Source organism: Benincasa hispida, chromosome 5 (assembly GCF_027475165.1).
Source record: "Benincasa hispida cultivar pf3 chromosome 5, pf3_genome.v1.1, whole genome shotgun sequence".
Classification (NCBI taxonomy): domain Eukaryota; kingdom Viridiplantae; phylum Streptophyta; class Magnoliopsida; order Cucurbitales; family Cucurbitaceae; genus Benincasa; species Benincasa hispida.
The window spans coordinates 22,062,228-22,074,272 of NC_143482.1; the positions used below are offsets into that span (position 1 = coordinate 22,062,228).

Sequence of the window (12,045 nt, forward strand, 5' to 3'; positions counted from 1 at the left end):
TTAGTATTGGTGGATCGAGCCCTCGTATATGCCCCACCAATGATCTAAGCTGCCTTGCGATCAATTACCCTACGTCGATAGGAATGCCACGAGCGATGCAGTATGTGGCCATGGCCCGATCCCTTGATACAGTTCTGTCATGCGTTGTTGGGATCAGCCGCATCTTGACAAGGTAAACCCAGAGCCTTCCCTCCGGAAGCAAGGACTTGGACTCCAGGGTGCGGATGCCTTTAAGTGAAACCGATCTTCTTCTACCCGGTTGCATTAGTACCTTCAGTGCGTCTTCCATTTGTTGCTCTGTGGGATCATCAATGATCTTATTCCCTGGTGCATCAGGGTTGTCCTTCATCTGATATAACTCGTTGATGTCCTTTGCGCTGAAGTATACTGTTTCTCCTTTAAAGGTCATCGCATCCCTATTTCCATGTAGACGCCCGCGGTAAAAGTCCCGCACTACCTAAGGCACAATGATGGATGGGCACTGGTAGAATGTGTCCCACCCATGTTCCATAATTACGCTCGTGATGAGGTCTAGTAGTGGGGTCGGCGCAAGATAGAAGCCCATCTCGATTAACATGTCATCGTTCTCTTTTCTTTTTGATGGACGCTTCCTGGCCGATGCAGGCTCACTGCTTTCCACGATTGCCTTGCATTTGTCTTTAGCCAATGCAAGGCGGGCTGCTTGTCTTTGTTTCTTCTCCCACTCTTTACGTTGCTCTTCTTTCTCGCGATCTGTGAGTTCTTTGCCCTTTTTCTTCATTAAGCACCGAAAATTGGCTTTCCGCTTTTTCTCCTTCTCCTCTAACAATCTTTACTCCTCCTCTCTTCTTCTTGTTCTTCTTGTTCTTCTTTCGCAAACTCCTATTCAAACTGCTCAGAGACCAGCAGCAGACGCTGTTCCTCCTCACGCTTTCGTATTCCTTCAAGTATGGCAAGCTTATTGTTACTTCGCATTTCTTCATACTCCAATTTTCTTCTTCTATTTCCCTCTGCGATAATGAGTTTGCCCCTCTCCATATCTTCTCGCTTCTCCTCCTCTTCTTTTCTTTTTCTTTATTTTTCTTCCAATTCTAAAATTAATCTTTGAGGGTCGATATTGGACCCTTGCGGCCCATTCTCCCTACAACGTCGTATTAGGGGGGTTCCTTCTGCTTCTTCTTCTTCATCGATCACAACCATATGCGTTATTTCGGGTTGCACCGATTCCATCAACTGTGTTGTTTCCCCTCTAACCTCCCTCATGGAGGTTGATTCTCCATCCTTCTCAGGGCTCGCAGCCCTCTGTTTTTTTTTTTCCTTTACTTTTCTTAAGCGCCTCTCTTCACGCCGATGCATTCTTCTTTCTTCTTTCTCCTTCATCTTTCTCTCCTTCTTGGCCTCTTCATCTTCATCATCATCCTTTTTCTCTTTGTTCTTTCTCGCCTTGCGATGATGTGAAGATTCAGCCTCTCCAGCCTTCTTTCCCTTGTTGTACTTCTTCTTCTTTTTCTTCTCAGCCACTTCTGGTTACGCCTCCCCTACAACCTCCTCCAATGCAACGTCAGGAGTTTCCAACGCAACCTCAGCCTCCTTAGCCTCCCCCATCGCAATCTCTTCTTCTTCTCTTCTTGGAGGTCCGTCATAGGCTTTTGCATTGGCAGTCACCTCAGGAATCTCTAGGGCCAGAATGCCTTTTCCCGTTTCTTCTTCAATCGCCACTGCCTCCGCCACCACCACTATCTTCTCCTCCGTAGACAGTGGTTGGTTTACAACCCCTGCCTCGGGTAATCCACCTCCTAGCTCTAGGTTACTCAAAATTTTACCAAACACCTCCGTGTCATCGCGTCTTTTTCTTTCACTTTTAGTTGACACGGCCGGAGTTGGAGTAGGTGTGCTTTTAGCGCTTACTCCTCTTTTGAAAAGAGAAGGCCTAATGGCCAGAGGGTTTCTTCAGGCTCTCTCGGCGATTCTGGGGACAGTGTGGGCTTGGGCGGCGAGTCTGCGACTAGTAGCCAGAAATGCTACCTCTCGTATGGCTACTTGGTCAAGGGTTGATGGTGAAGCAGATTGGTTGGGAGTTTGGTCAGTCATGGAAGCTAAGCTTGGAAGAACTGGTAAAATGCTGGAATGCTAGGGAAGAAGGAAGTTCGGATGCTAAGGCGCTAGGATTTCTGATTTCCAAAGTGAGGTAAAGCTTTACCATGAAGGAAGGGGCTCTATTTATAGGTTGGGCCATAGTGGGCCCAATGTTATTTTTGCGGCGACCGGCCTCGAGACATTCAAAAGGCGTGTCGTTCGACCTCCCTCATTTATGGGATTTTAGAAAAGATTTGTCCTTTCGTCTGCCAAATCATAATTTCTTTGGAATACGAAACGATTGGACTTCCCCCCAAATTGAAAAAAGAATTATCTTTTAATATTTTATTTGAATGGACGCAAGATAAAGATTAACGTAATGTGCTCACCAACACAAATGCATCTTCGCTGAGGACGGGCAACAATGCATACATCCCCGCAACACACCCCTTAACCAAACACATTTCTGGAGGATACCTCAATATAGTGCATTTAGCTAAGGACAGGCAAAGGACATATACGAGTGCAACACACCCCTCAACTCAATACAGTTGAATTGGGTGAACGCAAAGTGTATCTTATTGGTTCAATATGCATCCATTATCGTCTTGCATACTTGTTGTTAATTGTTTTATTATTTTTATCATTTTTATTATTTTTTTCATCAACGCAAGTTTTTAACACTTGCGGTAATAAATTTTCTCTTTATTACTCAATCATTCACCATTGAAAGCTCAACGCATTAATTACAAAAAACTCAAAGAATTAAAGACGAGAAAGAATTAAATGCAAAGGAAATAAATGAGGAAATAAATTCATAAAGTCAAGAATGAATTAAATAAGCAAGTGAAGATAAAATTTAAGAATTCAAAGAGACAGGAATTTAATAAAGCATTAAACATAGTAGTGAGATATGGACCGAGAAATGCGTTTCTTAAATGGGCGTAATCCACATCTCCGCAGGCAGTCCTACTTGCCTGCCCAATGTCCTAGGGACATTGCTCCTTTCCTGTAGATCTTGGGGCTTTTGAATTGCTGGGCAATGTTCTTGGTGCTCTGCTTCTAAGCTCGGAAGCCAGCTGGCCCACCTGGATCTCCAAATTCCTAATCGAAGACGCCTGCGCTTGCATCACTGCATCATTTTTATCCATGTATTGCTTCAGAAGGGTCTCTAGAGAGCTTCCAGAAGTGTTAAAAGATGAGGGTTGTTGGTGATGCGATTGTCTCTGTTGCCCTTGATTTGAATTCTGGTGAAAAGAAGGATGCCATCGTCTGCCACCTTGATGGTTGATTCGTCCCCCTAGGTTGGGATTGCCTCCCCAACCGAAGTTAGGATGGCTCCTCCAGCCAGGATTATAGGTGTTGCTGAAAGGGTTGTTCTGGATGGCGCATACTTGCTAGATGTTCGATCGGCACGTTTCAGCTGCATGAGCCCCTCCACAATTGACGCAACTTATTACGGCCACTTGAGCCAGCACAGCAAGTTGTGCTGATTATTGAGGGATGGCTCCTTAATTAATTGCCATCGACTGGAGGATGAAGATCACCATGGCCATTTGGGCGGCCAACGTGGTCATTGTCTCCGCAGGGACAATGGCAATTTCATTCTTTCGTCTATCGGCGCCTCGACCTCCATATCCATCATCGATCCAATCATCCATGTTCTGCGATATGCGGTAAAGGATGACCTTAGCCTCTGTGTATATTTTATCCATAAAACCTCCTGCCATGGAGGCGTCAACAATAGCCTGCGTTGATCTGTTCAGGCCGTTATAAAAAGTTTCCCTCAAGACGCAATCGGGGATCCCAATATGCAGGAATTTTTCACCAGTCTTCTAAATCGCACCCAGGCGGTGCTCAGAGTCTCATTCTTCTTCTACTCGAAGTTCAGCACGTCCTTCCGTCTCCTTTCATTGACAGTTGGTGGAAGAACTTCTTCATAGGTCCACCAGTTGGTCCCACGATGTTATCTCATTTGGCTCTGATGAGTAAGCCCACTTCTTGGCCTCATCCCTTCAGGTGTAAGGGAACAAATATAGTCTTATACTCTCTGGGGTTACGCCAGGTAGAGAGAAGTTGCCACACATTTCGACAAAGCTGGTCAGGTGGGCAATGGGTCTTCACCTTGCAGACCCCAAAATTACCCGGCATTTTGGATCATTTGAAGCATGACCGGCTTAATTTTGAACCTTGCGTTCTCCTCCACAGTAGGCCTCGAAATCCTAGGCAAAAAGTCATACAGATTGGGTGTCGCATAATTCCTCATTGGGATGTTGCGATCAGCTGCCAGGAAAACAGGATCCTGCTCTGGTCAAACAGTCCCTTGATTCACCACCAGTACCGCATTATCATTGTTGTCCGCCAAGCTTGTTGCCTTCTTTCGCCTAATTTGGTTCTGATGTATCCGGGCGCGAAATGTACGCTCGATCTCAGGGTCAGCTTCAAATTCTAGTTCAGCATCAGTACTCATAAACTGTCAAGCTGCTCTTTGCGTTCAACAGCCAGTACAATGAGATTTGTCCTACAAAATACCAAAAACACACTCAAACAATAAACCGTTAACCAATCCCCGGCAACAGCGCCATAAACTTGTAACGTTGGGTTTATGCTATACAATGCACGCACGGTTCAAGCCATTGATATACAACAATGACCTGACTTGACTTAATTCATGCAATACTACTTCTAGATAGTGTTATTCATGTATGTTCTTGTAGCATTCTATGCGTTGTCACAAGTTTCCTTACGTTGGAACCAAGTATAATCCACCATAATTTTCTCGGTGTGATCTGAGGTCGAACACAGGGACTGTTTGAGGTTCTTGCATTATGTTTATGATACATGCGACCAGGTTTTTCAATCTTTAAAAGTATAGTTTCTGTACAAGTATATAAAATTGCGATAAAGTAAAGGAAAGCAATAAAAATGCGATAATAAAATAAAGTGCAGTAAACCTAAGCTAAGATGGTACAAGATACAGGTTTCATGATACAAGATACTGAGGTCAAGGCTAGCTGTGAAGATTATACAGAGATCATGTAATGCGACGACAAGTCTTATGTACAAAGCAGAAAAGAAAGATAACTAATACAAACATCGCAAGTCCTTTAATTACATTGAAGTGATAAGTACGGTTCCGTTTTTCTCTTAGCATACACCTTTCAGTGATCCGCCGCGTTCCCACATGTCTGTGGTGAAACAGAGACGAACATAATGAATGCAAGGTTACTTCTATGTCTGGATGTACTACTCGCTCTAGTTAACGCATTCTTCTGATCTCCTCTCGATATATCAGAATGGCATCTTCACTCTGCTCTCACAAGTGAAGATGCCGTCTAGCATGCTTTAGCTAAACGCAATTATTTCTTTAACATAGGTTAAGTACTCATTTAATTCATATTAACTACTAGGGAATTAAGAACACATGCTTCTGCAAATGAGTCGAGTACCCCATGGGTATATGTAGATCCTCAGATGGAGGATCGAGTTTTTGATAGAATCGCCCAGAGATTGGCGGCGAATGTAGAATTGATTCAAAACGATCTAGAGAAGAAATTCGGCATCGAGAGACTAAAAGCTTTAGATGCCACGATGTTCGATGGAGCCACAGATCTAGTAGATGCTAAGGTCTGGTTGGACTTGATTAAGAAATGTTTTAAGGTTATGAGGTGCCCTGAGGACCGTAAGGTCGAGTTAGCGGCATTCTTGCTGCAAAAAGGGGTTGAGAAGTGGTGGAAAGTGATAGAGGCCAAAAGGAGTAATTTGGAAACTATGACTAGGTCTGAGTTCAAACAAGTATTTGAGGATAAATACTACCCTAGTGCTTTTAAAGAAGCAAAGAGGGAGGAGTTTCTTAGGCTAACTCAGGTAGTGATGACGGTTGCTGAGTATGAGCAAGGATTTACTGAGTTATCTCAGTATGCCCTTCCGATCATTGCAAAAGAGAAAGAGAGGTGTAGAAGATTTGAGAATGGCTTAAAAAGAAAGATACGTACACCCGTTACCTCTACATCGAATTGGGTGAATTTCACTCAGTTAGTTGAGACCGCTATCAGAGTAGAGTGGAATGTAGTGAGGGAAGATATACTTCAGCCAGATGCGGGACAGTTCAGGACGCCTGGAGAAATGAGAAGCAAGAGTTTTCGACCCCCATTTTTTGCACAGTCAAGTATGAGGAGTGTTGGAGGCACGAGCCAACAAGATTCGAGTCGAAAGAGGTTAAGACCTGCAGCTAGACCGAGTGGTAAATCAATATCAGATCGTGCTAGCGAGTTAGTAGCTAGTACAGAAAGGAGACCACTTTGTGTAAACTGTGGTAGGCCCCATATAGGAGTATGTTACGGTAATAGGAATGTGTGCTTCCAGTGCGAACAAGCAAGAAATTTTAAGAGAGATTGTCCCTAGCTAGGTCATAGAGCACAGAGTGAACAAAGAGGAATTACCCAGACTGTAAACCAATATAGAGCGACTAGAACTAGAGGTGAGGGATCTGGTGCAGCTAAGCAGAAAGGGGTAGCTGGACGACCCCAACAGCAATAGCAATAGCATCAGCAGCAGGGTAGAGTATACGCTATGACACACCAGGAAGGGAAGAGGCTCCAGATGTCGTAACTAGTACGATAACTTTATGTAATCAAACCGTTTATACATTATTTAATCCTGGTGCTACGCACTCATTCATATCTAGCATGTGTGCATTATATATAGATAGAGTGCCTGAGCGTATGAATGAGGATTTGTTTATCTCTACGCCTGTAGGAGATACTCTAGTTGTACATGAGTACTACAGGAATTGTGAAGTAATTCTTGGAAATCAGAGTTTATGGGTTGACTTGATTCCATTAGAATTACTAGAGTTTGATGTTATCTTAGGTATGGATTTCCTAAGTAAACACTATGCCACTATGGATTGTTTGAAGAGAGAAATAGTGTTTAGAAAACCAGGTGAAAAAGAGATAACCCTAGTAGGAAGTAAAATAATACGTCCAGGAAGTTTAATATCAGCAGTGAAGGCTAGGAAACTGCTGAGTAAGGGATGTGAAGCCTATTTAGCCTATGTAGCAGCTTCACATGATAAGAAACTGAGACCTGAGGATGTAACTGTGGTACAAGAATTCTTAGATGTGTTCCCTGAAGAGTTACTGGGCTTGCCACCTAACAGGGAAATAGAATTCACTATTGAGTTAGTTCTGGGTACAACACCTATATCCCAGACACCATATAGGATGGCACCATATGGACAGTCTTGGGGAATGCCAGTCTTGTTTATTAAGAAGAAAGACGGTACTCTTAGATTATGCATAGACTATAGACAGTTGAATAAGGTGACCATTAAAAATAAGTATCCACTACCTCGTATAGATGATCTCTTCGATTAGTTAAAGGGAGCCACGGTGTTCTCTAAGATAGATTTAAGATCAAGTTATCACCAGTTGAAAGTGAAAGACACAGATGTTCCAAAGACTGCATTCAGAACTAGATATGGACATTAGAGTTCCTAGTAATGTCGTTTGGATTGACAAATTATCCTGTGGTATTTATGGACTTGATGAATAGGATATTTCATCTTTATCTAGATTAGTTTGTGATAGTTTTCATAGATGATATACTAGTGTATTCTAGTAGCGCAGAAAAACACAAAGAACATATGAGGACGGTGTTGTAGATGCTAAGGGAAAATAAATTATATGCCAAATTTAGTAAGTGTGATGTTAAACCAAGTCGTATTTCTTGAGCATATAGTTTCAATTGATGGAGTTAGCATTGATTCCCAAAAGATAGAAACAATAGTCAACTAGGAACGACCCCTGAATGTAATAAGTACGTAGTTTTTTGGGTTTGGCAGGTTATTATAGGAGATTGTGGAGGGCTTTTCTAAGATAGCTCTACCATTAACAAACCTGGCCAGAAAAGATGCGAAGTTTGAGTGGTCGCCAGAATACGAGCACAGTTTTTAGGTGTTGAAACAGAGGTTAGTGTAAGCACCAGTATTATCTCTACCTACACCAGGTAAAGAGTTTTAGGTTTATTGTGATGCATCCCGAAAAGGGTTAGGATGTGTGCTGATGCAGGAGGGAAAAGTAGTAGCCTATGCTTCTCGACAGTTAAAGAAGCATGGATATAACTACCCTATGCACGATTTAGAGTTAGTAATAGTTGTGTTAGCTCTAAAGTTGTGGAGATATTACCTGTTTGGTGAGCATTGTCATATATTCACGGATCATAAAATTCTGAAGTATATCTTTGATCAGAATGAGCTAAACTTAAGACAGAGAAGATAGATCAAGTTGATCAAACATTATGACTGCACAATTGACTATCACCCGGGTAAAGCAAACGTGGTAGCTGATGCTCTAAGTCGAAAGATTAGATCAGTCGGAGCTAGTATCAATTCGGTGAGGGGTACACTGATTCATGAGTTGTATAATTCTAGGGTAGCATTATCAATCGGTCAAACAGGAGGGTTACTTGCTTCATTTCAAGTACGTCCTACTCTCGTAGAAGATATTCTACGTGAACAGTTAAAGGATTTCGATCTTCAGAAGTTAGTTGAAGAAGTAGGTAAAGGAGTGAGGACGGACTACCAACTAAGAGCAGACAAAGTGCTAATAAAAGAATGTAGGGTATGCATACCTAAGAACTTAGCACTTAAACAAACTATTCTAAAGGAGGCAAATAGTTCGGCCTATGCTATGCATCTGGGCAGTACGAAGATGTACAAAACATTAAAGAGATCATACTGGTGGTCTGGTATGAAAAGAGAAATAGCAGAGTATGTTGATAGGTGTCTAATATGTCAACAAGTTCAGCCAGATAGACAGAGGCCAGCAGGATTACTTAATCCATTCCCAGTACCAGAATGGAAATGGGAGCATATTACGATGGATTTCCTGTTTGGATTACCTAGAACACCCGTGGACTATGATGGTATATGGGTATCGTGGATAGATTGACAAAGACAGCTAAGTTTTTACCTATTAAAGTTACTTTTACCATAGACCAATTAACTAAGTTGTATGTTGATCGAGTTGTGAGTTAGTGTGGAACTCCAGTTTCAATTGTATCAGATCGAGGCTCCAGATTTACATCGAAGTTTTGGCCTAGTTTGTAGAAAGTTATGGGAACCTAGATATACTTTAATACCACTTTTCATCCACAGACAGTTGGTCAGTCTGAGCGAAAAAATCAAACATTATAGGACATGCTGAGAGCATGTATATTGTAATTTAAGGGCAGTCGGGATACACATCTGTCATTGATCGAACTTGCATATAACAATAGTTACCATTCGAGTATTAGAATGGCACCGTATGAGGCACTATATGGAAGACCATGTAGGACTCCGATATGTTGGAATGAAGTCGATGAGAGGAAATTACTAGGTCCAGAACTTGTACAATAGACATCAGATAACGTTAAGATTATAAGAGATAATCTTAAGATGGCTCGAGATAGGCAAAAGAGTTATGCCAATAAGCAGAGAAGAGAATTGAAGTTTGAAGTTGGTGACAAAGTATTTCTTAAGTTATCTCCATGGAAAGGAATACTCAGGTTTGGTAGGAAAGGGAAATTAAGCCCGAGATATATTGGACCTTACGAGATAACAGAAAGAGTTGGCCTAGTGGCATATAGATTGGATTTACCTCCAGAGTTATCTCGTATTCATGATGTGTACTAGGTGGCAATGCTTAGAAAGTATGTGCCAGATCCTACCCATGTATTTCCTGAGCAACTAGTACAGTTAAAAGAAAATTTGTCTTACGAAGAAGAACCAGTGGAGATTCTTGACAGGAAAGAACAGGTCTTAAGGAATAAGACAATCCCATTGGTAAAGGTACTATGGCGAAACCATAGTATGGAAGAAGTAACGTGGGAAGACGAAGAGAAAATCAGAAACAAGTATCCGCAGTTGTTTAATTGACGGACTTGTAGTGAAATTTCGAGGACGAAATTTTCATAAGGGGGAGGTAAATGTGAACCCTGAATCCTAATTTCTCTACTTGAGTATGTTCTCTACTGAGATCAGTGTAGTGAGTAGGTTAATGTGGAAACTAGTGTGTAATGGTAAAGAAAAGGATGAAAAATTAGAAGAAAAGAGGAAACTTAGAAGCTTGACTTTTGGGGAAAAACTTGAAAAATTTGGCTAAGTATAAAACTAGGTGATAGATGCGTTGGAAGGGTTGTGATGGATGCGTTGGTGGTGGTATGCGGCTGAAGGAAGGAAAATTGAAGTGATGCGTTGGAAGGTTGGATGGCACAAGGGTAGGCAAGGACGCGGGCAAGGCATGCGTTGGAAGGGTGGCATGCGTCGATGCACAGCGCCCTGCGAAGTGCCCATGTGTTGAGCGCCTCTGCCGAGTGCCCAACCCATGCATCGAGTGCCCATGCCAAGCGCCTCTGCCGAGCACCCAACCCATGCATCGAGTGCCTCTACTAAGTGCCCAACCATGCGTCGAGCACTCTTTCCAAGTGCCAGTGCCCCTGTCGAGCGCCCATGTACCCAGCACCTATGCCACATGCCCATGCGTCAGTGACCAGCGCCTATGCCAAGCACCATGCGTCGAAGCCAAACGAGCTTTGCGGTGATGACTAAAGAGCTATGCGTCGAGGACGAGCGGCCATCCTATGCATTGGTGGTGGCTGACTCTTACGATGTTTAAGGCTTGCATGACTAAGTTGGGTTGCAATGGTGGTGAGTTGGAAAACCAAGTGGAACAAAGGCCTACTATGCATTGATGGCACTATGTGTTGAACATCCAAGGGTTATGGACGCATATGAAAGATGAGCTCACATGGAGGATGTCATCAAACTTGTGTCTTCTTGGGAGGAAACCTTAAGCCTTAAGCAAATGAGGTGGTTTCATAAGAGGACATGCAAAATTAATCCCCATGCATTGGTCATGTAGGAGAAGGACACTTAGATTGCGTTGATGAAACATTTCATTGGTAGTGTGAGGAGGAAACATTTGGTCATGCAACCAAGTAGGAGGTTTCGAACTTGGAGATTGTTTGGATGCCTGTAAATAAGGCCAAGGCATTAAAAAGAGTGGGAAAGCTGAGTAAACATTGCGTTGAGAGCAAAATCCATGCGTTGATCATAGAGCTTCAAAGGGGATGCAGTAGACAGCGAAGTCTGGAAAATAGCATCAACTTAGGACAAGGATTTCTCCCAATATACTCATGCGTTTGAAGTGGTTTTAAAGCCACCTGAAAGCTCGGAAAGTCTAGTATTCAGGGTAGGGCTTCTGGAGAAAAAGCTCAAAGGAATTGGTCTGGAAACGGAGAAAATGACAGAGGGGTAAGGCTGTCAGGTAAGCTTGAGCCAGTCTTGAAGATATTTTGATTCCGGCCAAATCACAAAGAGTTCTGAGCTCAGATTTTAGGGTAAGCTTCCTGAGACAGTTTAGAATATGTTTGTAGAAGAAAGTATCTCGAAATAAGGCTTAGAACCATGAGTAATCTGAGTATTAAATTGAATCTGGATTCTAGGGGTGAAAAAGGGAGCCCGAGGTAAACAAAGAACTTCTACGGTCAAAAGTTCCTAAACGATCGAGGTGAGTGACTAAAACATTTGACTAAATATTTACAATGTTTAAAGAAAGTATGTTTTATAGAAGATTATTCTCATGCCAGCTAGTTTTACAAAGTGATTTCTAAGCAAACCATGAGTTATATTTTAAACGCATGAATGTGTGGAAAGTTTGTTAAAAAGCTATTTATATGTGTTAAATATACCCAGCATGTGTTAGTATCTTTAAAACCATGTTTTTTATATGTGTTATACTTTACATGCTTTAAAGAGAAAGCCATTTATAACTAGTTTTATTTAAAACGCGATACCGAAGGACATTTGAGAAGGTATCCGCCCAACTTGATACCGAAGGATATTTGAGAAGGTATCAAACGAACTTGGTACTGAAGGACATTTGAGAAGGTACCTGACCAACTTGATACCGAAGGACATTTGAGAAGGTGTCTTAATAGCTCAAT

General features: G+C 42.3%; 1 protein-coding gene across 1 annotated transcript; it reads left to right on the forward strand.

The window, feature by feature from the left end:
• Positions 1–5,529: 5,529 nt before the first annotated feature.
• LOC150035975 (uncharacterized) lies at positions 5,530–9,976 on the forward strand. Its single transcript, XM_090313531.1, has 5 exons — positions 5,530–5,682; positions 6,091–6,370; positions 7,108–7,338; positions 8,389–8,990; positions 9,734–9,976. The coding sequence occupies exons 1-5, from the start codon at positions 5,530–5,532 to the stop codon at positions 9,974–9,976; spliced, it is 1,509 nt and encodes a 502-aa protein (XP_090169657.1).
• The last annotated feature ends 2,069 nt before the right edge of the window (positions 9,977–12,045 follow it).

Coding starts and splice junctions, on each gene's coding strand:
- LOC150035975 (XM_090313531.1), top strand. CDS start 5,530: ATGGAGGATCGAGTTTTTGATAGAATCGCCCAGAGATTGGCGGCGAAT. Junction 5,683..6,090: donor CAGATCTAGTAGATGCTAAG/GTCTGGTTGGAC, acceptor AATTTCACTCAG/TTAGTTGAGACCGCTATCAG. Junction 6,371..7,107: donor ACCACTTTGTGTAAACTGTG/GTAGGCCCCATA, acceptor AAGCCTATTTAG/CCTATGTAGCAGCTTCACAT.